The 27358-nt window shown below is 39.7% G+C and overlaps 2 protein-coding genes across 6 annotated transcripts; one reads left to right on the top strand and one right to left on the bottom strand.

Moving 5' to 3' along the window:
- Positions 1 to 594: 594 nt before the first annotated feature.
- CNEP1R1 (CTD nuclear envelope phosphatase 1 regulatory subunit 1) lies at positions 595 to 8148 on the bottom strand. Of its 3 annotated transcripts, none has more exons than XM_053400209.1 (6): positions 7505 to 7996; positions 5723 to 5794; positions 4416 to 4489; positions 3649 to 3758; positions 3093 to 3147; positions 595 to 2414 (listed from the first exon to the last, which is right to left on the bottom strand). In XM_053400209.1, exons 1-6 carry the CDS (start codon positions 7527 to 7529, stop codon positions 2373 to 2375), a joined length of 378 nt encoding a protein of 125 aa, XP_053256184.1. In that variant the 5' UTR covers positions 7530 to 7996; the 3' UTR covers positions 595 to 2372. The 3 variants fall into 3 exon arrangements, with proteins under 3 accessions (XP_053256184.1, XP_053256185.1, XP_053256186.1); XM_053400210.1 differs by lacking the exon at positions 7505 to 7996 and adding an exon at positions 7194 to 7423; XM_053400211.1 differs by lacking the exon at positions 3093 to 3147 and having other exon boundaries at positions 3695 to 3758; positions 7505 to 8148.
- A 1022-nt stretch (positions 8149 to 9170) lies between these two features.
- On the top strand, positions 9171 to 27132 carry LOC128419469 (nuclear receptor coactivator 5-like). 3 transcript variants are annotated; one of them, XM_053400206.1, is made up of 11 exons: positions 9186 to 9419; positions 11872 to 11938; positions 14947 to 14979; positions 15540 to 15620; positions 16941 to 17023; positions 17268 to 17394; positions 20817 to 21016; positions 21677 to 21952; positions 22949 to 23170; positions 23973 to 24121; positions 26802 to 27132. In XM_053400206.1, the coding sequence occupies exons 2-11, from the start codon at positions 11880 to 11882 to the stop codon at positions 26844 to 26846; spliced, it is 1275 nt and encodes a 424-aa protein (XP_053256181.1). In that variant the 5' UTR covers positions 9186 to 9419; positions 11872 to 11879; the 3' UTR covers positions 26847 to 27132. The 3 variants fall into 3 exon arrangements, with proteins under 3 accessions (XP_053256183.1, XP_053256181.1, XP_053256182.1); XM_053400207.1 differs by having other exon boundaries at positions 9193 to 9421; positions 23973 to 24110; XM_053400208.1 differs by lacking the exon at positions 21677 to 21952 and having other exon boundaries at positions 9171 to 9421.
- Positions 27133 to 27358: the final 226 nt, after the last annotated feature.

A 27358-nucleotide genomic window follows, 5' to 3' on the forward strand; every position in this document is an offset into this window, starting at 1 on the left:
CTTAACATTTATAGCTTACCAAACTGGGAAACTGCTTAGTAATGGCTTCAGAACAAGACAAGACATTAAACCAACTTCAAACCACAGTGGCTTGTTCTGAACCCCTTAGCCAGAGTTTCATGTTTCAGAAGCCACGGGAAACTATGGTTAATGGAAGACTTTCTGGTTTGTTCTCTTACTTGTTATGTCAGTGGGTCAGCATTTAGAACCAAATACTTGTTCTAATAAGCCCAAGATATTACTGAATACCATTAATGACAAAACTCATATGACTATATTTAGATAAAGTTCTCATCCAATTAAGTGATCCATCTCTACGTTGCCCCAGACTGCTAAAGACTGTCATGGCTGTTCTGGATCTTGTCTGAAATTTTGCAGGAATACAACTACAGTACTGTATGAAATTCCACACCTGTCCTGTAGATGCAGAATTGCAGAAGCAGACCTACCCTATATATCTGAAGCAGTTTTTTAAAAAACTGAATTTTCAAAAGTTGGTAACATGAGATGCATTAAATGTGAAATTAATAGATTTCAGCACTCCTAACATTTATATACTTGCAATTTCAAATACAAAAGCCAGCAAACATATCATTATAAATAAAATGTTTATTTTGTACACATTTCCTACAAAAATTTACAGCACTTAAAAACACAGGTGGAGCAAGAAATGCAGAGTAGACTTCAAGAGCACAGGATTTAATTGCAGCATTCAAAGGAGAATTAAACATTGACACAAGTGTAGTTTTGGTTTCCTGTATGTACAAAATCTTCCTTGAGGTGCAGCATTTCCTACACTGCCAGTTGCTTTGTGCTCTTAAAGTTTTATACTCTTCTTAAAATAGCTTGAAACAGGTCTTGTAAAAAGGCACAGGAAGGATTTAAAATTAAATTGCTTTGTGTCAGTATTTCAAAGTCATACTATGTGTAACAGCCACTTTTAAGTTTTAACACTTTTCTGTACTAAAGGTAGATTCAGATGGCTGATTTTGCCTCTTCACAAAGCTATTTCAATTGCCATCCCCTATCCACCAAGTTCCACGGGCATTTAAGGATAGAGAATTTGACTCAGTGGCTACTATGCATTTGTCATGCCTGATTAGGATGATCCAACTGGGCAAAGGGAGGGAAATAGATGGTCCTGCATTAAGTGTCATGCTGCCTGCTCATATAATCAGATAGCGTGCCACAGCTTCACATACTCCTCCTCCTCCGGGCATCTAACCCTCTCTTGCAATATCAATAATGCAGCTTATGCTCCACTGAACAGTGAATTAATGCATTATGCTAACATTTCTGCCAACCTTAGCTAATGTCAAACCACAGTTTGCAGCAGTGATTTGAAGCAGGCTTGAAAACTGGCTTGGCACCAAATGTGGTTAGCAAAAACGCTGGCACCAAGGAAGCAGTAACTTTCGCTAGCTCAGAAACTGAAAAGAAGTTTCACGTGAGAGGGAAAAGCACACACAGGTCTGCAGGTTGCCTAATGATGCTTAAGGAATCAGGCAGCATTATGCCAGACTGGGCCCAAAGGAAAGTCTGAATCTACCTTGAGCTTTGTTACATTTGTGGCACTTTCTTTTTATCAAGTAATCTGAAGTTGAGCAATACTAGTTTCGTGGCAAAACTACCACAGTGTAAATTTCACGTACAATACATCATTACTGTATGTCCCAAACACACAGAGGTTTTATAATATTAAAAGCCTAAACATAGAATTTGCTGAAAATAGGCTACTGCTAATGCAAGGAACTGAAGAACAGGAGCTTTTGTGACAAAATTCAAAGTAATACGCACCAAGAAGAATTCTGCCAGAAGAATTTTTATATATAAAATGCAGCATTGGATGGGGAGGGAGATAGCCATGACTAATGAACAAATGTAATGGTAAAACGCTGTGTGAATGGCAGGTTTAAGTATCTCTTCAAATACTGATTCCATTTTCTATTTACAGTGATTTGCACATCATAAAACCCATTGAGTCCTTTTCTAAATAGAGGCTCCCACCTTGCTGAAGATGAAACCCCAGAGACATACTAATACTATGTGGCAGGGTTGGAGAACCTGTGTCCCTCCAGATGCTATTGGACTACACCTCCCATTATCCCTTACCCACAACTCTGTTTGCTGGGGCTGATGGGAGTCAGAGTCCTCCAGCATTTGGAAGGGTACAGCGTACTGCTGCCAGAGAAGGAACTGAAAGCATAAAACAGACAAGAAAACGCAAGGAAATTATGAATAAATAAACCAGATGTTTTCACGCTTTTGCTGTCAACTCAACACCCCACGATCCTATTTGGCCTCACTCTCTCAAACAAAGTTCTTTTCTTACATTTCCACAGCAGCAAGTAGAGTTGAAGGGAGATGATGGGTTACTGGACGTGAAGCCGGGGTTTCAATATTAGTTTTCCAGTCTGGGGAAGAAAGAAATCACTTTCACATTACAGAAACTCCTGCTATGTTGGGATTACTTCTCCGTCGTCTTGCTAAGCCTACGCCAACTTGCTGTCCAGATGTTTTGAACTACAACTCCCATCAGCCCTGTCAGCATGGCCATCTGGAGAGAGCCAAGTTAACAAAGGCTGATCTAGCTTAAAGAGTGGAAACTGAGAACAGAGTTTGTTTGCAAGGATTATGAATCTAATTGATTAGTTATTAGAACAATTCTTTTCTTTTTTATATGCAAACTACAATCATAGGTTACCAGTCCCCTGTGCAATGAATCTACAAAATTTATAGATTTTTTTTCATGCTACAGACCAAAGATAGCACAATATTCACCCTGATTGATCTTTCATTTCTTAATAATTTAAGGATTTCATGTCAGATAAGGAGGCCACTCAGGTTTGTCTACTAGCAACATTATAAGGAATATTTAGGCCACTTCTTATAGAAGGATATAGGGCAAAAAGATCCTTAATGTCTTAGTCCCAAGCAGAATAGACCACCTCGAGTCCACTGATGGGAGGAAGAAACTAGAAGCACATAGAGTAAACTGGGAACTTAAAGACAATAGAGGCTGTAAGACAATGTGTATTGGAAGATTATTAGGGGAGGAGACACATTCAGCCAGGGAAACCAAAGCCACTTACATCATCACAGGACATGTTGTATTCTGCCAGGACTGTTCGACATCGCGCTGCTATGCTGAACAGAAAACATCAAAGAAACATACCAGTCTCTAGAGTCAGGGCAAAGCAAAGCAAAGTGATTGCACTAGAGAGAAGAGGCACTGAAGGTCAGATGGGGAGGTCTCGGGCTGCATTCAGCCCTTGGGTGGTGGTTTCCCACCCAAGTTGTATGCTCTCTGTATTTTTTTTATCTGTAAAGTAATAGGTAGCAAAGTTCTGTGGCTATCTTTGCACACCAGCTATATCCTGGGAACAATTACCATAGAGTCGTTTTGCAGAGTGGCTGTAGGGTCACACACAATGTTGTGGAAAGCGCCACCCTGAGAGATGATCTTATTCACATGTCACCACAAAGAAGGGAGTACAGGAGCTTAGGTCCATACTCCCCGTTCAAGAAAAGTGTTCAAACTCTCTCTGTTCTCAGAGAGAATAGAACAGTAGCTAAAAGTTTCTTCAGTTGAAATTATTGCCAGTGTGATCATGGTTAAATATATGCCAGGTACTGAATAAAGGATACATTGAGGGTGCCACCACTCTTTTATGTATTCCAGCAAAAAACAAACCTATAAGAGTAATACAGCTAACTGTGAAGAATGGATGATTCCATAGAGATGTGAAGAAAGAAACCTAGGAGAAAACCAAACAACACTTTGTAAATACACGATTAGCTTGAAATTAATACAATTAATTTTAAAAGAAGAATATTGTACAGTCGAGAATGAGGGGCAAACAAGTTACTAATTTTAACACTAATATAAGGGGGGATTAAATTATTACCTTAATTTAGAAATTAATATATAAAGTAACAGATTTGATTTCCCTCTCATTCGCCACTGTGAAAACAGGATGCTGGACAAGGCAGATCTTTGGTCTGATCCAGCAGGGCTCTTCATAAGCTCTGACTGACATAAAGGTCCCAACTTCCTACCTTTGCAATTATGAAGGCTAGCAGTGTCCCAAAGAATAGACACATAGATATGATCTTAAGAACATTCTAGCTACTAGATTAAGCTATAACCTAAAAAGCCAAAAATCATGATGCAATCCCAGATCCCAGGTTGTAACACAAACATTGTTCTAGTCCACCCTGAAGGATAGAAATACTGAACTGACACTAAACACGATGTCTAGGTTTGGCTATAGGATACCATGGGGAACTTTCCAGCAGTCTATAAAACCTGTTAATATATGCATAGCATTATGCATGAATTTATGCCACAAGTTCAAATAGATTAAATAGGAAAGCAACACAGTAGCAAGACATTTGAGAATGCTACTACCCACCTTCTGCGTTTCAGGATCTATTAACCAGTTCCAGGCACCAGTTGCTGTACAGACTGATACGACTATAAGTATTACTAATGGAAAAGGAAAATGTTAGAAGCAATATATTTGCACAACATATAAGGCATAACTTCTAAAAAAGGTCTTAGTTATTCTCAAAGAACATGACAGTCATACTAAATTGGGCGATTTACGTTCCACTGAAATAAGTGGAACCTGCACTTCATTGAACAGCACTTCCTGTACCTCATTCATCCTTTAAAAAAATATCTGCACAGGAACAGCCATCAATAGATAATTCTATGCAATTTCCAATAGGCACAAAAAGTCGGAAGAACTGCCTTTTATTAGGTTAGCTAGTAATTTAAATGTGTTGCAAATTTCCAAGTTCAATAAATACTTCTCCAACACATGGGTATTCAGAGCAGAAGTAACCTCTCTTCCATAGGCAACAATTAACTACAGCAGTATTCAGGCATTCCTCACATGAAAAATAGAAGCACAGTAAAGGGGGCTGCAGTGTTGTGCATTTAGCCCCATCCCGAATGTATTGGGGCACAATTTCTGTCACTGAGTGCTGCTCCATAGACGGAAGCATGCCTCCATTCAAAGAGCAGACTCTCCGCTACAGAAGTTACGCCCTAAAACAGTTTGCCCCTCTTCACGCAAGTAATGTCTGAAGAGGACTTCTGTTTTCATAGAATTAGCATGACTATTCATTAACTAGCAGCCTTGTACGTGGAATTCCAATAAATCAAAAAATCAGTGCAGTTTTGAAAGGTTCAGTCTGCCATCTTGGTTCAAAATAGAATCCAATTGTATTCAAATATAGATGTTTGCTCCTTGATCTCAGGAATCATCATGCAAATTTTGGTGGCAATATCTTAAGAGGTGTTCAAACGCATAATGAACATATAGTAGACGCATAGGCAGATAAATAGAGATCTTTCATGTGGGAAATCCAGAATAAAACCCTGCTCAGCTATAAAGGAATCACAAGGGTCTTGAGTAAGTATCTCTAAGCCTAACCTACTTTGTAGGATTGTTGGTATGCTAAAAAAAAAAAAGTTGCTGTCCTCATCTTAGTTCCAAAAATAATTGCTTTCAGAAGTTCAGGACACCACTGTACTATAGTTCTCTTTGGCAGTAAGACAGTATTATTTATCATATTTTCTTTTCTTATGCAGAATTTTGCATCACAAATATATCATAAAAGCTACTGAAATGTTAATACTACACTATGTAGGTACAATTTGATCGAAGCATTTATAGGCAAATTTGTACTGCTCTTAGAGAGCTTGACTTACTTCTCCAGCGTCCAGTAGCTGGTTGTAAACAAGCTATATATTCAGTAAGCCTTCTTTCAAAAGCCTTGAGATCTGAAATAAAGAAAGGCAACCATCTAAGTAGACTTATGCTGAAATACTGTACTGTTTTTAACACTTGATTGGGAGCCGCCCAGAGTGGCTGGGGAAACTCAGCCAGATGGGCGGGGTATAAATAATAAATTATTATTATTATTATTATAACAATAATAATAATACTATACTTACTGGAAGTAAGCATCATTGAACAAAATGGGGCTTACTTTTGAGTAGACAAGTGTTGGATTGTGGTGTTAAACTGTTTTAAATTTACTTTACACCAGTGAAAAATATGAAGTAGGGCAGACTTTATCCCAGATTAGTTAATCAACAACGCATTTACTAGGTTTGACCACCAGCATACAGCTCTCCACAGTTTACCCAAAGGGAATGTAGCACACAATTGAAAAAAGGTTTGACTATTCCCATCATGCACATTTTGCAGACATTAAAAGGCGGCTTTCAAAACAACAATAAACAGTACCAATAATAGGTCTAAAATAAGGTCATATTGCACCATCTGTGAAATATCCCCTAAACCCTGCCTTCAGTAATTTTGTTCTTTTTGACAAAAGTTCAGTTACTAGTGGCTTCAAAAAAAAATCAACAGATTTGCTTGTGTTCTTTTTAACAACCACCTGATTTGCAGAAAGCAATTGAGGAGCAACTTGAAGGCATGGAGATAAAAAAAAAATACTGTCTTATACTGGTGTCTAAAAAGGAAAGTGTTTTGTAGCACTTATTTATGTTATCTATGTATCATTTTCCATGAAACCTCCGGAAGTTATTTAACATTGGAATTGTATTTAAAAACAATTTAAATTCCACTACGGATACAGATTGGGATTTAAAAACAACAGCAAAACCCTCAATTCAAGAGGCTTGTTGGAAAAGGAAGATCATGAATTGGTGCCAAACAGATATTATTTATTTTATTTCACAAAATTTATACCACTTATTTATTTTTTAAAAAATTAAATTAGTTTAGAATGAGAATAAAACAATAAATAAAATTATCAGTAGAAACAGTTAAAAACAACTATGCAAAATATTCCAAAATAAAATAAGCAAATAAACTAAAAACAGATTAAAACATACATCAACATTCTACATGTCTGGGTAGGGAAAGGCGCCTGCCTTATATCCATAGGCAGGGAGTTCCAAAGTATAGGTGCTGCTACACTAAAAAAATCTTATAAATGCAGAACGGGTATTATGTGGCACCTGCAACGGTGTCAGTTCCGTAGACTGGTGAAGTGGGCATATATGGGGGTGAGGTGCTCTCACAGGTAAACTGGCTGCAAGCTTCGATGGGTACAGCACTAACAAAATGTTATTGTGGTGTAAGCTTCCGCAGACCTGAATCCACTTCACAAAAGCTTATGCCACCGCAACAACATCTGTTAATCCTTACCCAGTGCCAACAAGACTGTCATGGTACGACTCGTCTCTCAAGGACCAGTCTGCTGTTTCAAGGCACAACCACATGGGCCAGTTGGATAGTTGTCAGCCCTGCAGCGGGAGGACAATTTAATCGGGAAGACTAAGTTTTGCAGGTCCAGCCGCTTTCTTTCTCTTCCGCGCGGCTCACTGCCTCAGAAACTCTTTTGGGGACACTGAGAGGAAGAAAAGGAGGATACAGGACAGGCAAAATGTCCTTTGCCTGGAGGGAGGCTGGTGCCTTTATGACGCCCCCCGCCCCGCCTCAGGGGAACCCCGAATTACCTTCCGCTTGTTCCAGCGAGTTCATTGTGAGGGGCAGGGAATAAGGAGAACTCGCAGACTATCACCATTCACAGACGCAAAGTCTACGGTTTCCTTCCTCTTCCTCCACCTCCTCCCATGTAGCGCCGTAAGCTCTCGAACTTCCTTCAAATCAATGAAAGCGTCGCTTCTTTCTATTGGGCAGTTTCTCCCTCAAGCGCCCGCCGTCCAACAAACCTCATCTTCATTGGACAGGCTACGTATGGGCAAGAGGCTGAAGAAGGGAGGTGAAGGGAAAGGGCAAAGAAGAATACGCATGCGTAACGGTCAGTAGCGTTGTGCCGTCGACCACCCATCGTCTGGTCCCTAGAATTTGTTAAAAGTTGCTGCGAAAGATCCTTACGTTCCTGCTGTGTCTTTGCAGAGGTTTCACTGACAGTTAATTGACCGATGAACGTTATATATTTGCACTTCCAGGGTGGTTCACAAAATAGTGCAAACAAATTCTAAAAGATCACATTAAACTTCTGTAAGGTATTATTACCACTATCAGCACCACTACTATGCTTATTAGCCAGGTCTACTACTGTAAGACACAGCAGGAATAACAATGCTTGGATTTCTTGGTGCTGCACATTATTTGCTGCCGTTGTTTATCCCACAGTGTTAAAGAAAAACCCAGGCACTATTTAAAAATTAAGAATTTAAAACAGTCCTTGCCAGTCTTCACTAAAAGCACTAAATGCCTTCACTATAAAATAAGGGATCTCTGATTTGACCTTTGTGAGGTTTGCTGTGTCATGCTGAATTGTTTGATTGCTTGTTATTTAGCTTAATTTATTTTTTTTTTAAAAAACCTAATGCTAAAGTAAGTTCTAACTCAGGCTAAACCAACCCTGAGTTACTTCTGAGAAATAAGCCTCACTGGAACTTATACCCCCCAGGATGAAGCAAAAACAGGATTGGAGCCATGCAACCATGTCCTGTAGTTGCTTATAGTTTTGGACCAGTGTTCGAAACTCACATTGTTCTAGGTGCATTTTGCCACAGGGAATTTCATTAGCGCAAGCAGCCTCTGCGCCTAAGATTTCAGATTAAAACTGCAGAGTGGAAGGAAAGGGGGATCTTTTTCTGCCTCCCCACTTCCAGCCACTCTTAAGACTGGAGAAGAGGCCCTCTTAAGAATATTAGGAGGCTGAGCAGGGGAAGGACTAGAGACCATGTGAAAAATGAACATAACATTTTAGCTGCAGTTCATTCATTTTCAGCTTTCTATTCTTGTTACGAAAAAAGCACGCCTAGACATTCCGTTGTTGCACCCACAATCTAGGTTTAAGGGACATTTAGCCCCTAGCTTTCATATATAAGTTTCTGTTTTGGACTAGGACTGGGAAGAAGAGGCAGGATCACATCCTTTGTTGCTATTGTACTGTATTCGCACTCTTGACTGAATGACGTTCCTGTCCTTTGTAAGCCCCACTGGAAGAAAGGCGGCTGAGGAACATTTCGAATCAACAAGCCCGCTAAGCGTGCATAGGGATGCGTTTTGAGACCCGGGAGTCGCCGCAGACTGCCGTGCCGTTGCCATGGAAACCAAGCAGGCCGCGGCCTAGCTCAGCCGCGGCGCCGGGGGCGCTGTGCGCGTGTAATGGCCGCCCTTCGCTTTCGGCTCTCGGGCTGGCAGGCAGGCGCACGAAGGATGCTCCGCCCCGCGGAAGAGGAGGAGCCGGGGATGGGCGGTAGCGTGTTTGTCTTTGATTCACGCCGCCGCCGCCGCCGCTGCCGCTGTTGTTGCCACCGCTGTTGTTACCGCCCCGGCCGCGCTCCCTCCCAGTTTCCTCCTGACTGTGTTTCGTCTGCGGGAAGGGAGAGAAAAGGTTGAGGCCGTTTCGGGGGGCGGCGGCGGCGGCGAAAGAAGATTCGTGAAGCCTTGAACGTGTGAGTTGGGACGGGGGGGGGGCTCGACTGGGAAGAGGGTAGCAAGGCGGCGATTCGAGGTGGGGAAGTGGATTGCATATTTGTTCCGCATTACTCCCCGGGTCTCTGGGTTGTTTATAATCACCATTGTGTTTTTCTTCATCCGTCCTTTATGCCAGGAACTCAGGGTGGCATAACATGGTCCTCCTCCTTCTCCCTTCCTCGCTACCATGTTATTCTCACAACAGTCCTACGAGGTAGAAGCTCACCCAAAGAGCTTTTGCTTTTGGGGGGATGGGTTTGAGATTTGAAGCTGGGTCTTCTTGTTCCTAGTCTCACATGCTTAACTGAAGTGGTGCATCGGCTCATTATTTGTTTGTTTTAGTCTTTATATCCAAGCTTTCCTCTAAGGAGCTCAAAATGGTGTACCTAGGCCTCCTCCTCCTTCCCTTTTTTACCCCCATGAAGTAGGTTAGGTAGTTTAGGCTGAAAGGGAGTGACTGGCTGAGGTCACCCAGTGAGGATTGAAATCTTGGTTTCCCAGGTCCAGTGCTGTAACCATGCTGGCTCTCAATAACATTTGGTATTGGGGAGGCACACAAACGCACAATCCACAGCAAAACTGTTAAGATGCTCTACCATTAAAAATCCAAAACAGAATGAGACTCTTGCAAATCTTTTCCAACTATGAGCCTTTGAAGAAACTCAACGTGAACCATTTCCTATTCCTCTCCTCCACACCCATACTGAAATTTTTTGGCTAAAAAATATTTTGGCAAAAAGACCCTTGGGGCTTTAGAGTGGGAAGCGCTCCACTCCTGCTCTCCCTCCCAGCAACCCCCACCCATTGCTGCTTTTATTCTAAGCTGCCTTTTCTAGGTATTAGATTCAGGTAAGTAGCTGTGTTGGTCTGACATAGTTGAAATATATATAAAAAAATTTAAAAATTGTCCAGTTGCACCTTAGAGACCAGCTAAGTTTGTTCTTGGTATAAGCTTTCATGTGCATGCACACTTCTTCAGATACAGTACACTGAAACAGAAGTCACCAGACCCTTATATATAGTGGGAGGGTGGGGTGGGGTTTTTCTCAGGAGGGTAGTAAGAGATGGGTGATTGACTCAATGGGTATGGTAAACCTGTTGACGACTGTTAACAACTGAACAGGAATCCAAGGATAAATGGACATAAATCTGACATCAGGAATCACAAGACAGAGAAGCCAGTAGGAGACTACGTCACTCTCTCAGGACATTCAATACAGGATCTCAAAGCAGCTGTCTTATTACAAAAGAATTTCAGAAACAGACTTGAAAGAGAAGTTTATGAATGTCAACTTTTCACTAAACTGAAAACTATGGGGAGACCTGGTCTCAATACAGATATTGGATTTCTGTCTCATTATATATGCTGATCATCTGCATACTATCCCTTGCTTTTTCCTGTAGGACTAATTGCAGTCGTTAACAGCAAATTCCTGGGCTGGCTTATGCAAACCTACCTGGCTAAGGCTATCAAGAGAACAATAGAGAACATTAAAATATAATAGAGCTTCTTGCCCCAGGTGTGAGCCATGGGCTCTTGCCACCCATTGGCAGAGAGAGGGAGGCAGGCATCCAGCTTTTGTAACAATATTTATATATTTGGCAGAATTTGTATTACATGTCCTCTTCCTCTGCTTAATCAAAGAATCTCCAAATCCCTCCCTGCTATCTTTATCTATATTTGCGCTGCTTTGTGTGTTTTTTGCACGATGTATGTAATCGTGTTTGAACTGGTAGCCTGCAATTATATGCAGCATTTTGTGGACTGAAGTTCCCCAGAGAGGGTAAGAGTGTGTTTTTTCTGCGCTCTTGTGATGGAAAAACATAAGGCATCATTCCTTATTGGAGAAGCAATTTTTTTTTTTTGAGTGGAAAAGAACAGAAAGTTCAGTCCACAACCTGTCTCTTCATTTAGGTAGGATCTGCCCACCCCCAAAGAATATCCCATGTAAGCTAGACTATCGTGGTACATAAACACATAAAAATATAGTTTCAAGAAGGTCACATACCATGGGGGAATTTCTAAATTCATAAACCTTTCAGTTAACCTGACTTGGGAAAAGACATTTCTAATACTAAATATTAATAGACTTTGTATGTGAACCTGGAGACTCCCTCAAAATAAATGACATTAGAAAGCAAGTCTACTTGACCCAGTATCCTGGTAATATTTTTTGCAGTTCCTTCACTTTTTTGTGAGTGAAAAGGTGAATATAGTTAATGAACAAGTTAATTTGGAGTAAGAAAATGTCTTGAACATTTGGCCTTTGTTTCATTTCAGGAATGAAGTGATAGTCGGAAGGAAACATGTGGTTAACTGTGTCTTTATTGGTGTAATGGTTGTCATGTGAAGAGAAGGTCTGTGAAATATTTTTATTTTGGAAATAATTCACCCTGATGAAAATAATAGTTTCCCCCCCTCATATAGAACCTGAAATGTCTTCGTGGGTCAAAGTAACTACAGATCAAGCACAAACACCTGTTCCAGAAAAGAGGTAAAATAAAATTGCATTATCTGTTTGTTCTTCTACAGTTAAAAATGATTGGTTGGAATTTAATAATCCCAGAAGCTGTAGTTAAATTGTTTTACTACTACTTCTACTTCAGAGTTAGTAAAATGCTCTTAATTATTTAGTCGAAGGGTGGAAAATCTGTGGCACTCCAGATGTTATTGGATGCCAACTTCCATTAGCCCCAGCCTGCATGAGTAATATTCAGGGATGATGAGAGCTGGTCTAACAACATCTGGAGGGGCAGAACTTCCCTGCCCCTGCTTTACTCCCAATTTAATGATCATTTCCTTTTAAAAGCAACACAGTATATGTTTCTAAGTGCTCTGCTAAATACTTTGAAGTTGACATTTAATAATACAAGAGATAATCCCGTTGATGCCATTCAGAATTCTGTGCATAAATGTAAGTGCAATTATAGAACCTTTAGAAACTACAGGCGAATTTCACTTAAAGGGCTTCCACTTGCGCAACAGGGCTTTCTACCCCTCTCCTGCCTGCACCCGCCCAAAAAGTGGTTCTGGGGGTGTCAGGAAAACCCCCAGATCAGGATGTAATGGGGGGAGCGTTCTGTCTGGCAATCTGAAATGATTGCGCAGTCCAAACATTTGTTACAGTCCATGTGGAATTCTACCCCATAAATATATTATGGTCACATCCTATCACCCCCCTCCACCTCGTTAGTGACAGGTATTTGCCTTAGTTCAAGTCAGACATTTGGTCTCCAGCTCAGTGCTATCTACCGCTGTGCTGACTGGCCACAGCTTTCCAGGGTTTCAGACAGAACTCTTTGCCAGGCCTTCCTGGAGATGCTTGAGATGGAAGCTTCTGCATTCAGAGCATGTGCCCCTGTACAATCTTGTTCTCATTTCTCATTTCAAGTCCTGTAGTGACTACCCACGCAGTGAAGAGGATGTTACCATGTGGCAGCATGGAAAATGCAGGGTGAGGGGGGCACTGTAATATTATTTAAGTACGTTAAATAATAACAGCCTTTATCTCATGGCATGATCAGTTGCCATGATTACTGGTAACCACACAGTGAGGTTATAAACAACCACCAAACAATGTTTGGCCTTCTGCAACTACTCTCTCTTCTAGAATTGAGTGAGATGAGGAAAGCCAGTGGAATTTTAAAAAATGAGACTCTTTCCTTAGTAAGAAACATTTGAGGCAGTTGAAATAAATTATTGGTGAGAAGAAAAAACATTTGCTGTACTGGGTTTACTGAATAATATTACCAATCTCCCTTCTGTTTTAGAAGCTAATAATAGTTTTCTCAGCTCATTGCTAGCAACTGGTGCACTGATGAGATAACCTTGACATTTTAAGATGGAACCTCATAAGTAGTTACCTCAAGTATATTTCTTACGTGAAAAAGGCCGCTCCCTGTTGCTGCTTTGCACCAGCAAATGGCTGTTATTATCACATACTCCTTGGCAACACTTATTGTCCTGGGGGGTTTATCCCACCTTGTTTTCTAGTTGCTTCAGTACACCAACTAGCGCATGCCAAATAAATGTCTTGCACAGTGGGACATTTCTGTACCAACAAGGATTACTTGAAGAGTAACTTTACTTGGAGTAAAAGATTGGAGTTGTGTGCTATATTTAGTACCATTACATTGTTGGGCAGTATAATGAACACTGAGTTTCTTGGCCTCTTGGGCTTTATATGTTTGTGTATTTAGATGGAAGCTCTGCTTAAAGGGTTCAGAACGATGCTTCTTATGTTCAAAGTTAAGCTAGTTTCTTCATCAGAACTGAATTTGTTTTTATCTGTCCTTTAGCTATAGTTAACAGCAAATGAGGCAAGACCAAGCAGCTGTCATCCTTATGCTGTCTCTGATACTTGACATAACTTTCCAGACTATACATCTGTTGTCCTTTTTTCTTTTGGATGGGTTTCTCTACCCAACCTGTGCAGACTTCAAATCCAGCAGCTTAAACAAATATGTGTAGCACAGCTGGATTGCTGAGTTCATCTGGAAGGGGGCAGGAAAGGGTGGTTGCTCTATTTGTGTCATTCCCTGTGATATGGCTTCTAGACTTAAAATATAATACTACATTGTAGTGGTTCAAGGGAATCATTGACATAATTCATTGACATGAGTAGCATGCTGCAGCTTCCTTAAATCATCATATCTCTTACTTATTATTTTTCTTCTCTTAATGCTTTATGATGTTAAATAGTTTCTTCTTTACACTGTTGAAAGTCTATTATGTTTGAGTTGCTCTATAGCTATCCCTCTCTCGGTTCCGACAACCTCTTTCCCAAGAAATCAGATTGTTGAACATTATCCTTCCTGTTCCGAACCAGAATAAGCATTTCTTAAGATGCCTTGCTTCCAACTGGGTTTCTGATGCATCATGTTTTCACCTTTTTCTTTTAATAGATGGTCCCATTGTAAAAAAAAAATGCACTTAAGTATTTCTTCATTTAAGAGATCAGAATTTAGTATGTCTTGGGTTGTAACTTTTTGTAAGATACCCTCAGACTTTTCATAGACCAATCTATTACACCTTTATTATCTTTTATATTTAATTCCTCCCATCCTCCAAGAGCATCAAAATATTTCATTGATAATTATTTGAGGGATTTTTTTCTTACATTTTACATTTATGATATATACTTCTAGGTGAATTTCTGTGCACTTCTATGTGTATGTGAGTCATGCACCTTATTTTTCTGATTTTAAGTTTTTAAAAATTGTTCTTAATATTGTTTTTTTTAGGGTGAATGGTAGGTAATAATAAAAAAGAATATTAATACAGGCAATACTGGCTTCTGTTCTTCCCCCATTTTTTAAAATACATAATTTCATATTTTATCCTTTCAACTTATCCTTCTGTCTTAAAGCATTTGGGATTTATAAGGTCTTCATATTCTAAGACAATTTGCACCTTTTACTTCTACAGTGATGTAATTAATGACAGATGCTTGCAGCATATCTTCTGCATAAGTTAACCTACTTTTTTCCACTTTGGGTCTAGGCATAGACCTGGATGGATTCCACGACTTCTAGAGTAAGTAATCCTCAATGTTTTAATCATTTAAAATACTTTTTTTAAAAAAAACCTTCAAATAGTTTGATGGTTATGTTGTCTTTTTACATTTAAATATAAAAAGGAGACATTGCTTGTGCTGCTGTTGTTCTTTTGAATTAGCTTCTTCTCTGATTCACCCTACTAGCATTTGTTATCCTAGGTCAGTTGTTTAACTTTGTGGTTCTGTTTTGACGGGAAAGAGTACACAATTTCTCTGGCAGTTACATTTTTGGGTAGAAAAATAAGCATAGGAAGCCAATACCAGTTGAGCAAAGAGTCAGTACAGTGGAGCAGCTCATTAGCCTATCACACTTTCTCTTTTCAGAGTGTGGTTGTGTTTCCATGAGTATCCATAAGTGGCCAGCAGGCAAAGCTGGCTGAGGAATCAACCACCTAGTGGGATTTCTGGTAAATAACTGCACATAGATGAACCTGGCAATCTTGTACTATATTGTAAAAGTAGAACTGAGCTTTCCAGAAGAGGTGCAAACAATGGCAATCCAGCATCTTAAATATGTTACATTTTTTGTCCCTTACAGCATAAATCCTTACAAAACCTTTCAGAAGAGCTCTTACTCGTCTCCAGAGGGTTATTCGAAGGACTATGAAGATGCTAACAGGTTAGAGGGGTTTTTCTCAGTACTTATTTGAATAATAACCTGACCCCATCCCCAAAGCTCAAAGAAGATGTGAAACCCAATGTTAACAAATAAGCTCATGTCCTAAAATTTCTTCTTTTCATCAGATATATTGAGACATTTCAGGAAAACTGGGCTATATACTATTTTGAAACAGATACAGACCAATGGATTCAGCACGTAACAGTGTTTTGAAAGTTCAGTGTATTCAATTAGAACGTAGGATTTAAGTATGGTTTCTTTTTACTTGGCTCTTTATGAATTCACTTTAAGGGTATAACATCATATGAAGTTCATACATACACTTTTATTTTTAGCTTTTAGAAAAGGCTGAATTTCCATAATATATTTATTCCCAACACCTAGAAGTGGCTCATCTCAAGCTCTCTTTGAGCATAACTGCTAAAACCAGCCCATATGGCTCTTGCATGGTGGCTTTGGGCAGGCGCTGATTCCATGCAAAGCTGTGGCCTTTGCATAGCATGCCCAGCACCACACTGACCAGACAGTTTCTCATGCCATGAGAGTACCCTAAATTTGGGAGGACCACAGCTCTGTGGTAGAGCACATGCTCAGCATGCACAAGGTCACAGGTGCATTTCCTGACATCTCCAGTTAGAAAAGGAAGGATAGCAGTTGGTGTGTAAAACTGCTGTCTTGAGATGTTGGAAAGTGGCTGCCAATCAAAGTAGATGATGCCGACAAATAAGTACCTGAGTCTTGCTTGCTACAAGCGAATTTCCTGTTCTCTAAAATTGCACCTAGATATATGCTATATACTTTCAGTTTAGAAGGTGATTTACAATTCAGTTTGAAGCAAATACCAGCAGTTAATCTCCTAAACAAATTGAATCAAATGGGGGGGGGGGACAGCAGCCCAAGAGCCACAGGTACACATAACATGCACACATGTTATATATATATATATATATATATATATATATATATATATATGTGTGTGTGTGTGTGTGTGTGTGTGTGTGTGTATAATGCCATGTCATTTGTTTATTCTTTATTTTATACCTTCATATTATTAAACATTGATTCAAATGTTCAATCAAATGCTTCCCTCAACAATATTACCAGGACACCCCACTATGCCCTTGTCTTCTGGGGTCCCAATTAGCTGTATCACTGGTATAAGCATTGCACTAAGTGACCAGCAGTATGCTTCATCAAGAAAAATGTTTATACATTAATCACACGCCCCAGTATGAGAAGGTAAAGAGAGAGAGCACTCTTCAAAAACAGGAAGTTTTATTTTAACTCTGCTTGATTCACTTTTGTGTCTTGTATGGTTAGCTTTGAAGAACTCTTTGGGCAGCAATATCATCCATCAACAGGGAATGAAGATAATTATGAGAGATACCAATATTCTCAAAAAGGTAAGAGAGAGTTTCTCTGGCGGCTTGCACCGATGATCAGTGATAGGCATGTCAAATATTGTTGGCTTCTGTTTCTCAGTCCTATGGGCCAAGATGCCTGTTATGTATTCCTAAATTCTGACTGTTTACTTGGGAGCTATTAAAATGTGTTGACTTGCCTACCCTGAAATTGCAATTGTCTTAGCAAGGAGAGGGTGCAGTCCTTTAAGCAACTCCACTTCAGCCTGTCTGGGTATCTCTTTAGATGATGACTACACAAAGGACGTTCTTCGGGACAAGCTGTACTTGCAGTTTTACCAGCAGTTAAAGAAGGAGTACGACAAAGACCGACCTTCAGACTGTGTCATTGTTTCCATCAGCAAGGATCAAGCGTGAGTTTGTTTTTAAAGATGTACTTAAGGATTCGAGCTGAGCTGTGAACTAACATCTTAATGTGTAATTTGGTTTTGAGCAAATACAGCTAATCTTTTTAGGATTTCTCTGCTTCCATACCAAAATTTTACCTGAAATGGTACCAGCTGTGACAGTTATGCAAGCCTAAAGCCTGTATTACATGGGATAGCAGCAGGGGTGTGTCTTTAAAGTTGGACCTGCCTTATTTGCATGTAAGGAGAGATATTAAAGGGACATGCCAAAACTTTCCCTCAGGTTCTTTTCTTCTTAGCTGTGTTGGTATTGGAGCCTCCCTGGGAAAAGCACCTAGTGGTATGCGCAGTGGGGATAAAAGTAATGGGGGTCACCTCCTACCACCCACACTCTTTGTGCCCTTTAAACAACCCCTCCCCCCCAAAACTGATTTGTATAGTGTGGCAGACTTTCATTTAAAGATGTGGGCCTGCCATGATCCAGTGCAGTTTGGGGCTTAACTCGTGTGCTTCTTGAAGTTGTTACTTTTGATTACCAGTTTATACTTAGCAGGAAGGTTGCTTTAAACAGTTTTGTAATGTTGTTAATTTGTATCACGGTAAATACAGTCTTTATCCATCAACTAGCAGGTTGCATATATGTATTTCCCCCCTTGATTTTCTTGTATCTTTTTGTACACCGTTTTGAGGGGTTTTTTTGTTTTTTTATAGTCAAGCGGTCTATAAATTTTATGAAATTAATAATTAATTTTGAAACCAATTCTCCGTATATCCCACCCCATACCCCTCTCTGAATCTTAAATGTACAATATGAACCAAGATAAGTTTCTCTTTTTTGTATATTAATTACTATAAGTGCTTACATTAAGAGATTATTCTGCAATCTTAAAGTTTCCATTTATAAATCCGCTTTTTCCTTGATCGCCCAAACAGAAATTTGATGTTCCCATAATGTAGTGCTGGTAATTAGACTTTAAAAAAACAACACACTTTCTCAATATTTCAACACTTTTTAAGATTAACATTTGAATGACAAACTAAGCTGAATGAATCTTGTTTACGAAGCATACTCTATGTTTACGGGACTGTGGGTATTCATAAAGTTGGTGGTCTGGCAGCCTGTAAGATTGTTTAATCAATTAGATTGTGCTGTTATTGAGTACTGAGTGTTTACGTAAGCCGACTTGGAATGCTAGGAACTTCAATAAGCATATCAGCACCTGATATTTAACATTCTATGTTGCTTCTTAAAATAGCTTTTACTACTTTTATATTCTTCTTAAAACAAAATACGTATTTATACTCTTGTACTCAACTACTTGTTAATACCTTTCATTGTTTTTAACATTTTGGTGTGGTCCCTGCCCGGAATATTTTCTAATACAAAGTGTGTCTATCAGTTCAAGACAAATATGATGCTTCTGCTTCACAGCAATGAAATTTCCATGATATTTCAACCAAGTCTTTCTCACTTTGTCATTCCAACCTGACTCTTCAGTCTGTTATAATATTAACTAGAGCTTCTTAATTTGCTCTGAAACCACCCCACTGAAAACTATTTTCTGATTCTCCACATAATGGTCAAGCATATTTTGAGTCAAAACAGTAATGGCCATCTCTTTTAAAGTGCCAAAGTTAGCTGTAGGCTTTCACTGAAAAAGTTACCAGCATAATTTGAACACCTCATTCACTGAAAGTATATTGAATCTGTGTGATGATGTTTAAGCATGCCTTAAATATTCTTAACTTTCCCTTGGATATTATACTAATAAGAAAAATATAGGGTGGTTGTATTAGATTTTTTGCTTTGCTTTAGTAAGCGATTTCCATCACCTCTTCTAATTTCCCATCCAGTAGCACATGGAAATGTTGAATACGTTTCTGCCTTTCATCCATTGGGCCGCTAATATCACTAGCAGATCTTGGGAGTCCATAGAGCGGGATATATTGGAGATATCAATCATTTGGGTCTCTCGTTAGACCTCTTCCTACAATCTTGAGAACACGAGCAGCTTCCTTTCTGGTTGAATGACCGCCTCCCTTTTTAAATCCAGAAGAGTCATTGCAAAGTAACACTTACTAAAACGTTTGCCCAAATGTAATAAAATGTTAGTTAGCAACTGTTCATACTTTCTCAGGTAGCTGAGGTTAATGCATGTCTTTAAAGCTCTCTAATATTGTACTTTCTATTAATTTCAACATTGGCAATTCATTTTACACTTCACGGACACAGACTTTTAACATCACAGTGCGTGTTCTGTGCATAGTACCTATATTTTATATTGCTGAAGCTCCAGGTATGTGAACCAACATATATTACAAAGGCTGGGGTACCCATAGTTAATCACATTATATCATCATGGCTGGCACTCAGTGCCATCTAACTGGATAAACTTGAGTGTTTTGCCCACATGATTTTATCTTTTTATCTTGGTTGTAAAATTAAAGCCTTTGAAATTGATTTCCTGTCCATATTTAGCACGGAATGACCCAGATTGAGAACCTAGTTGCATTGCCATGATTTCATAACACGAAAGGTGTTTTTTGTTTATAAAGTGCTAGTAAAAGTCAAAGAATACATGTACTGCCATAACCAGGTGGTAATTTTCCTAATTACTTTGATATTTAATTCTTGCTGTCCTACCAATTTGGATTCAAAAATACATTTAAAATAACAGAATATAAAGTTGACATGTCTTCACATACGCATTATCAATTATGGTGCAATTAATCACACAGTGATAAACAAATTTCCATACACACCTGTTTCCAAACCCCACAAATTCCTATTTTACAGGTGTTCATGAGTCCACACTTAAGTGTATTTTGTCCAAATGTTCCTTGACGCCAAGCGGTTTTGCAGCTTAACAGTAACTGGAAAATTGAACCCATGTGTCCCAGTTCAGGACTCTATGCAGCCTTGCTTGAATGGATTCCTCAGGCAGCCAAAGGCTTTGCTATTCAGTTTGGTATGATAAAGAAATCTGTGTTTCCCAAAAGGGAAAACTAAATGAAAATAAGAAGAGTATTGCCTCACCAACAAGTGTATGTCAGTATAGAGCATATAGTTAAAAAGTATAATTGAAAATCATAATATGTTGTCAGACGCTCTTAACATTCAATTATAGCTTCCAGCCCTAAGCTCTGTATATACCCTGCAGTTGGGATAGGCCTTGTTCACAATGAAGCTTCCATTTGCATAAACAACTGCTCAGTTATTGTTTAAGTCCACCATCCAAACCAGATCTGCTCACTCTTCCCAGTTCCAGTGGGTTGCCTGAATCCCAAAGGAATACTGTTGACATAACAAGTCTGGTACTCTTGAGTCTTCTCCGTGCACACATAATGGCAGCGACTAGAACACTGGCACTAATATTTGGGGAGGAATTATTTGTAAAATAACCTGCTTCTTCTTTTTTTCCTTCAAGGGAATATTCAACAGCCATAGGCCATCGGTTGCAGGATCATGGCCTTGTTGTGGAAATGATATACCTTACATCTGAATCAGGTCTTACACGTGCCCTACAAGAAGTTAAAAATGATGGTTCCCCATTCTGTGTTCTTGTTGAACCATCTAACGTAACACTTTCCTCTTGCACCGTAATCATGCTTCATCAGTCTATCAAAAGTAAGTTTAGATTCATTCAGAAACGGTCCCCATTCATAATATGCTATCTAGATCTCCTCCTCAACACATATACAATATTAAAACATGTCACAAGTTGGAATAATACTTCTAACTGAAAATTAATACTGCTTCACAAAACTGCTGAATGTGCTGAGGAACACTTTTTACATTTATTAAATATTCATACAGTTGTAAACCCTTTCTACACTGAGCAAAATTTATTTCATCTTACTGGAGGGTGTTTTTGTACACTTCTCAGATTTCACCTTCTGTCTGAAACAATAAAGTAAACTATTGGATTGGGTATTTTCTCTGGATCTTAAAAAGCAAACAAACCCACCTTCAACACTAATTTCTTAGAACTGTTCCTCTATTTAGAAAAGTTTTTGTAAAATTGTTCCAAGCATGAAATTAACTTACTTTAAATGAACACACAAATGAGATCTCAATAGTTAAATGTGCACATTACACTTAATAGAACTGAGCGTGTTTGTGTTGAATCATGAACATATAACATTCAGTTAAAAATATAAATTTGCTCGTATTGAAACAGACGTTGACTTTGAACTTCAGAATAATGGTTCAGGAACACAGCAGTTTTGTGTTTGGTTTTGTCTTGATGTAACCTTTTAAAAAGCAAGGTATCTCTCTTCTCTATAGTACACCGTAATATGCCCATGGAGGATGCATTGGCTCTGATAGCTAAGGCGTTTGAGAAAATTTGTGCTGAGCGCGAACAACAGGAACGCACAGAGATTTCACACAAAGCAGCTGATCTGGCGAATGACTACCTAGAGCGGGATCTCTATGACAGTTACCATGTGCCTCTAGGCATTAGACATCTCCTCTTTCTGTTAAGTGAGGGAAAACATTTGTATATGGAAGAATTGAACTCAATAAGTGACTTCCTGAAGACCAGGAGAAATAAGCTTGAAGGTATTCATTACTTTCCCACCTGTTCCCCAAGAATGTCCCTATAAATCCCACTATTTTAAAACGGGCTCTTGGTTAAAACTTATATTAAAAATAATAATCAAAATATGGAATGTAAAGGTTAATCCTACCCCATCCCCAAGCCATAAAATCTTACTTCTTACTGGAATGTGAACACTTCTTAAAACTACCTTGCTCTTTTTTTGGCTTTGTAGACATAGTTTTATAATGTGGTATTGGTGGGTAATATTTCCAGCAGGTCTTGCCTGGGTGTGTGTTGGTGGTTAAAATGAATCCAGACTCTCACATGTACATCACACGACACGCATGCACACAGCTCTTCTTTACACAGTGACCCTTGTTTCCAGCTAGGCCTTCAAAGCATGTTGTTACTGCTGTGCAAGAAGACAGTTTTTAAAAGTCCCATTCATACACTAGCGGGGGGAAACTGCGTGTTTTTATCGTGTGGCAGGGCTTTTACTGTTGCTTGCTAAGTTCTTAATGATGGAAGGCAGGAATTAAGCTACTTAAGGAGCAGCAACCACATTAGGGGGTGACAAGAAGTATTCCATGGAAGAGCCCCAGGCCAGTGTGGAAAAACAGTCTTAAAGAGCAAGCACTTCCATTGTTTGTTGCCACCCTCTGGTAACCATCACATTTCACGTAGCAAAAAGACATTACACTTATAACAAGTTATTAAATTAAAATATGAAACCTTAATATTCGCGAAAACAATGGCAGACCCCGACCCCTTTATTATGTTCTGCAAACTGAAGAGTTCAGAAGCTCAGTCCTTAAAATAAATTTAACTTACGTCTGTAAATCTAACTTGAGGCGTCTTTAAAAGATCTGAGGTATTTCCCTGAGGGGAAAAAGTAGGTAGTTAAAGAGTGTGCTATTCCCATAAATCAGAGGCAAACTACAGTCTTTGCTTTTAATAAATCGGGTGTTCACTAATCATTGTGTGTTGCTTGCTAACTCTTGGTTTTCCTAAACCAGGCTTTGTTGCAGAAACAGACCCTTTAGCTGTTGCAGCTGAAGACACGGTGTATCCAGCAAGTGTCCGGCCAAGCACTAGTGCTCTCCCCCAGACTCTAAGCAAACCCCCGCCCCTTCTTCCAACTCCTGGCCGGAATTCTGTGTTAGGCCAGTCATCTGTATCTTCAGCTAAGCCAGCTTTGTTGGGTGAAAGACCGTTGACAGGTCTTCTTCCCACGCCAGGTTGGTAACCCTGTTAACTGTATTGATGTTTTATTAAAATTTACAGTGAAGCAGGGAGAGGAAAGTGGAAATAGAAGGGTGGGTGTGGTTGATGGTTAACTCTGGGATAAGACCTAAGGTGAGATGAGAAACCCAGGGTAACTAACAGTGAAACTTAATTGGTCCACCAGAAATGTTAAAATATGCATTGTACATGCATACATGCTACATATGCAGTGTAATATCACTCTTTGAATCAATTTCTTTAAAAACAAAAAATCCTTTGGATAAGGCCTACTGGAAGATAACTATATGAAAAACTACCTCCTTCAATATGAGCATGCCCAGATATTGTAGTTAATCAGCAGAGGCTGTTCTCTGCATCTGCTAGCACCAGAGGCAAGTTGGGCAGGCACACGAGAGAGGGCCTTTTCAGTGGTTGCACCTACACTGTGGAACTTCTTTCCTAGAGAACCTTGGTTGGTGCCTTTTCTGACCGCTGACCATTAAGTGAAAACATTTATTAAGACAGGCCTACTGCTTGTTGAGTTGATTATATTCTGCTGGTAGGCGATAGTAGGTGCTTTATACTCGGCTGCTGTTTCTATCTTACCCTGCTTCTTAGCTGCTAGTTGTGCAACTTCTTGGTATATTATTACATACTAATCATTGATATATGTTAGCAGCATGGGGTGCATATTTGTGGAAAGGCAGGATAGCAACCATAGTGAAATAATAATTTCTAGTTTGAGTGACCAATTAATAAAGAAATGTTGGCCATTTCCCCCCATTCCACGCTTTCTTCTTCCCTCTTTCCAAACAGGGCTGGCTGGCCCAAAGGGCAACCCTCCGCCACTTCTGATAAAGTCTGCTAAAAGACCAGTCCACCTACCTCCATCTCCACATCTGCCTGCAAAGCGGCCACTGCTTAGTGGCAGACCGGGCTTGCTGCCAACACCAGGTGAGAGCTGGGTAAGCTTGGTGCTGAATGCACAGGAATGAAAGGTGGTCATTTTGCACTTCCAATAAACATTTCCCCAATTCATGAAATAGGGTATGGAGTAGTGGGCAGCCTGGTGAACTTCACCAAGGGTTCAAATACCTCCTGGGTGACCCACATTGGGTACTGCAGGAAGGAGCCTTACCCTTGAGCATCCATTCTCTTCATCCACCCCGGCTCTTCGATTCAATTTGCTATTTTCTGCTTGGAGCAAACTGTATTATGTTGTTGCATAAAAACTGGTAAATCACGGTTGGCACTTCCTTTCCAAGAGCTAGGATCGCAAGTCAAACTTGGCATTATGTCATTAAACAAGTCATTAAAAGTGTTCCATCCAATATACAAGGTGCATAATGTTATACACATGTTATAGCCTGTTATGTTGCTTTCCTTTCTGTGGGAGTGTGGGGAGAGATTGCTTTCCCTCCTTTGTCAGAGCTGAAGGACAGAAAGAAAGCTTCATTGTCATCCCGCCCCTCCCCAATGGAAGGGTGAGAAGGAAACTCGTGGGGTTCCCAAGTGCCTGATGCTGCTATGTGAAGCGCTGGAAAGATTTTTTTCTTGCTCTTCACACAGCAGTAGTGCATGTTTGGGAACACCATAAGGGTGTTGACTGGTAGGCAGCCACACCCACTTGTCATATTTGGACTGAGAGGGCAATTCTTATAAAGATCTGGCCCTTTATCTGAGCAAAAAAGCTTCCCCATCCTTGCCCAATAGATTTGGAACAACTTCAGTAAGATTTCAAATGTAGATTTCTCATTTCTAGATGTTGATGAGACTGACTGGGTTAATGGTGACCTTCTTTGCAGAAGATGCGTGCAAAATTTAAGTGTGCAAAATTCAGCAACTGCAAACATGATGCTCTAGGACAGTCTTCTGGTGCTTTCCAGATGTTTTGGACTACAATTACCATAATCTCTGTCCACTGATTGGGGTTGAAGGGAGTTCAGAGACCAGCAATATCTGGAGAGGCTCACGTTGGGGACTAAGGAGGGTGTTCCACTATTTTTGTGTGCGTTTAAAACCTTAAAGTCAAACTTCTGCACTACTTTCAAAGTGGTATTATTATTGATCACTTTTTTTGCCAAGACAACTAAAAACCACTTGCAGTTCTTTTAAACATATAAGTGCAAACACACATTAAAACTAGCATTAAAAAACAATCTAAAAGACAAGTCAGTTTTTAAAAACTAGATTAATACATTCCATCCATATAAAAGGACCATAGATAATTAAAAGCCAAAGGCTTGATGAAAGATGAATGTTTTTGTCTGGCACTTAAGCTATGTAACAGTGGTGCTTGGGGATGGCATTCCACAGTTGGGGAGCCACCACTGAAAAGGCCCATTCTCATATTGCCACCCTCTGGACCTCCCATGGTAGGGGCACACGAAGAAGGGCCTCGGATGATGATTGCATGGTCCGGGGACTGGGGAGAGGTAGTGCTTGAGAAAGTAGATCTCTCTTTTTTCCATTCATGCCTACTTCTTCATAATGATTGGAATCTTGAGCTAGGGCTGTAAATCCTTGAATTTACAGGATAGAGAATTGTGCTCACTTGGAAGCTGGAAGAAAATTTTATTCTGAAGCTCAGTGGAGGGAGGTGCTAAACAAATAGTTTGCAATCCTTCTCACACTTTGGCACTTCTTTCAGGGTTCATGACTTTTGTCTAAGATTAATAAAATAAGGAGCCTCAAAGACCAGGATTGCTGTGGCCACTATGGTATTCTTTTTATTCAGTTATACAGTTCCCTGGCTTGATGAGTATTATTTAGTCTTGTTATGGCTCTTGCTTCTCTAGATATTCTCCTGAGTCCAAAAGCTTTGCAAAGCTCTGAACTCTTAGTAATTGTCAACTGAAGCAGACTTCATTTATGAGCTAAGCTAGGAGCCAGTTCTTTTTGCATGCATATATTCTTTATACTGCACTAACAGCAGTTCATGTTTCATATCAAGTAGCATATGAGAACACCAAACTGTACAGTCCTGTGGATGTGGGCCAGGACTGTGTGCAGTCCATGCCTGCAGCCTTCATGACTGCCAAGAAATATCACAGCAGTGTCTGTTAAAGTTCAAAAGGTCAAACGGGGAATTGCTGCTCTTGGAGCATATCTGCACCTCCCTCCCCAATGCTACCTCATTTTCCAAGAGATCCATTCAAAATTCTGTGACGTGCCCCAAAATGACTTTTGGAGTAAATTGTGCAAATTTAAGTCCACATTGGCAACTTTTGTGAGATCCCAAGCCTTCACAATCCAGGCTGTTCTCAAGAACCATAACTGTTCATTGGTCCTGGTTTTTCTATCTCTGAGTCCAAGCTAATATAAATGAGAGAAGTATACTGATTTAAATGAGAAAATACAGTGAATTTTCAGCACCCTTAGGATTCTGGGAGAGTTGAAGAGAGGCTTGTAGGAAAAACGAGTGCATGCAGAAAGTGACAGCTGCCCTATTCTGGTTTCAGTTTTCCAGTTTGCACTGATAAGTTCTGAAGTAAAGGAATGGTTGGGTTTTTTGTTTTTTGCATTGTATTTTAGTCCAGACAAGAGGCTGTTTTCTCGCATGTAGAAGGCCACTTTGAACATTAAACATGTTCTATAAAAATTAAAGGCTAAGAGTATTTCACCACTTAACTCTTCATTTCACAGTTGCTAAGGCACAGCATCATTGGGTACCCAAGCCAAAGTTCCTAGCTTGACTGGACACCTGGATTAAATGGAGTACACGGCAGTCCCTGCTTGCATCATCCCTCTTGCAAGACGGCAGCACCTGACAAATGTGTGTTAGTACACCAGACAAGCTTAAATGTGTATTGTTTTCTGTTGTACACTTTCCTGGGTATTTTCTTTCTTTTTTTTTTACTTAAGTGGCAGAGTGAAAATAGGTGTTTGTGGAACTATCAGTATTGTAGATTCCCAGTACTAACATTTTTTTAAAAAACCAATATCATCCCAGAATAAAGGACTTATTTCCACAGTTTGTCATTTGATTTCTTTGTGACTTAAGCTCCACTTAGATAATTTGTCTGGTGATAAACTTGTTCCTCTGTATATGTAAGCTCCTAGCCAGACTTGAACACTCGTTATGAATACTTCGCTAGCCTTTGGGCCACTCATTATGCTTTTCCAGGAGATCCAGATAAATTAGTTTCCACTGTGTCTGATGTGGCATTGTAAGATTCAGAAAAACTATGGAATAACTTGCC

This window comes from Podarcis raffonei, chromosome 8 (genome assembly GCF_027172205.1).
Source record: "Podarcis raffonei isolate rPodRaf1 chromosome 8, rPodRaf1.pri, whole genome shotgun sequence".
Taxonomy (NCBI): Eukaryota; Metazoa; Chordata; class Lepidosauria; order Squamata; family Lacertidae; genus Podarcis; species Podarcis raffonei.

What these genes read in the sequence shown, in the direction of transcription:
- CNEP1R1 (XM_053400209.1), bottom strand. Translation starts at nt 7,529, where the DNA reads ATGAACTCGCTGGAACAAGCGGAAG. An exon ending in TAGATCCTGAAACGCAGAAG is followed by an intron (nt 3,759 to 4,415) that starts GTGGGTAGTAGC and finishes GTTTTCTCCTAG; the next exon opens with GTTTCTTTCTTCACATCTCT. An exon ending in AGAGTGGTGGCACCCTCAAT is followed by an intron (nt 3,148 to 3,648) that starts GTATCCTTTATT and finishes TTTTCTGTTCAG; the next exon opens with CATAGCAGCGCGATGTCGAA.
- LOC128419469 (XM_053400206.1), top strand. Translation starts at nt 11,880, where the DNA reads ATGTCTTCGTGGGTCAAAGTAACTACAGATCAAGCACAAACACCTGTT. An exon ending in TCCATCAGCAAGGATCAAGC is followed by an intron (nt 17,395 to 20,816) that starts GTGAGTTTGTTT and finishes TTTTCCTTCAAG; the next exon opens with GGAATATTCAACAGCCATAG. An exon ending in CAGGAGAAATAAGCTTGAAG is followed by an intron (nt 21,953 to 22,948) that starts GTATTCATTACT and finishes TTCCTAAACCAG; the next exon opens with GCTTTGTTGCAGAAACAGAC.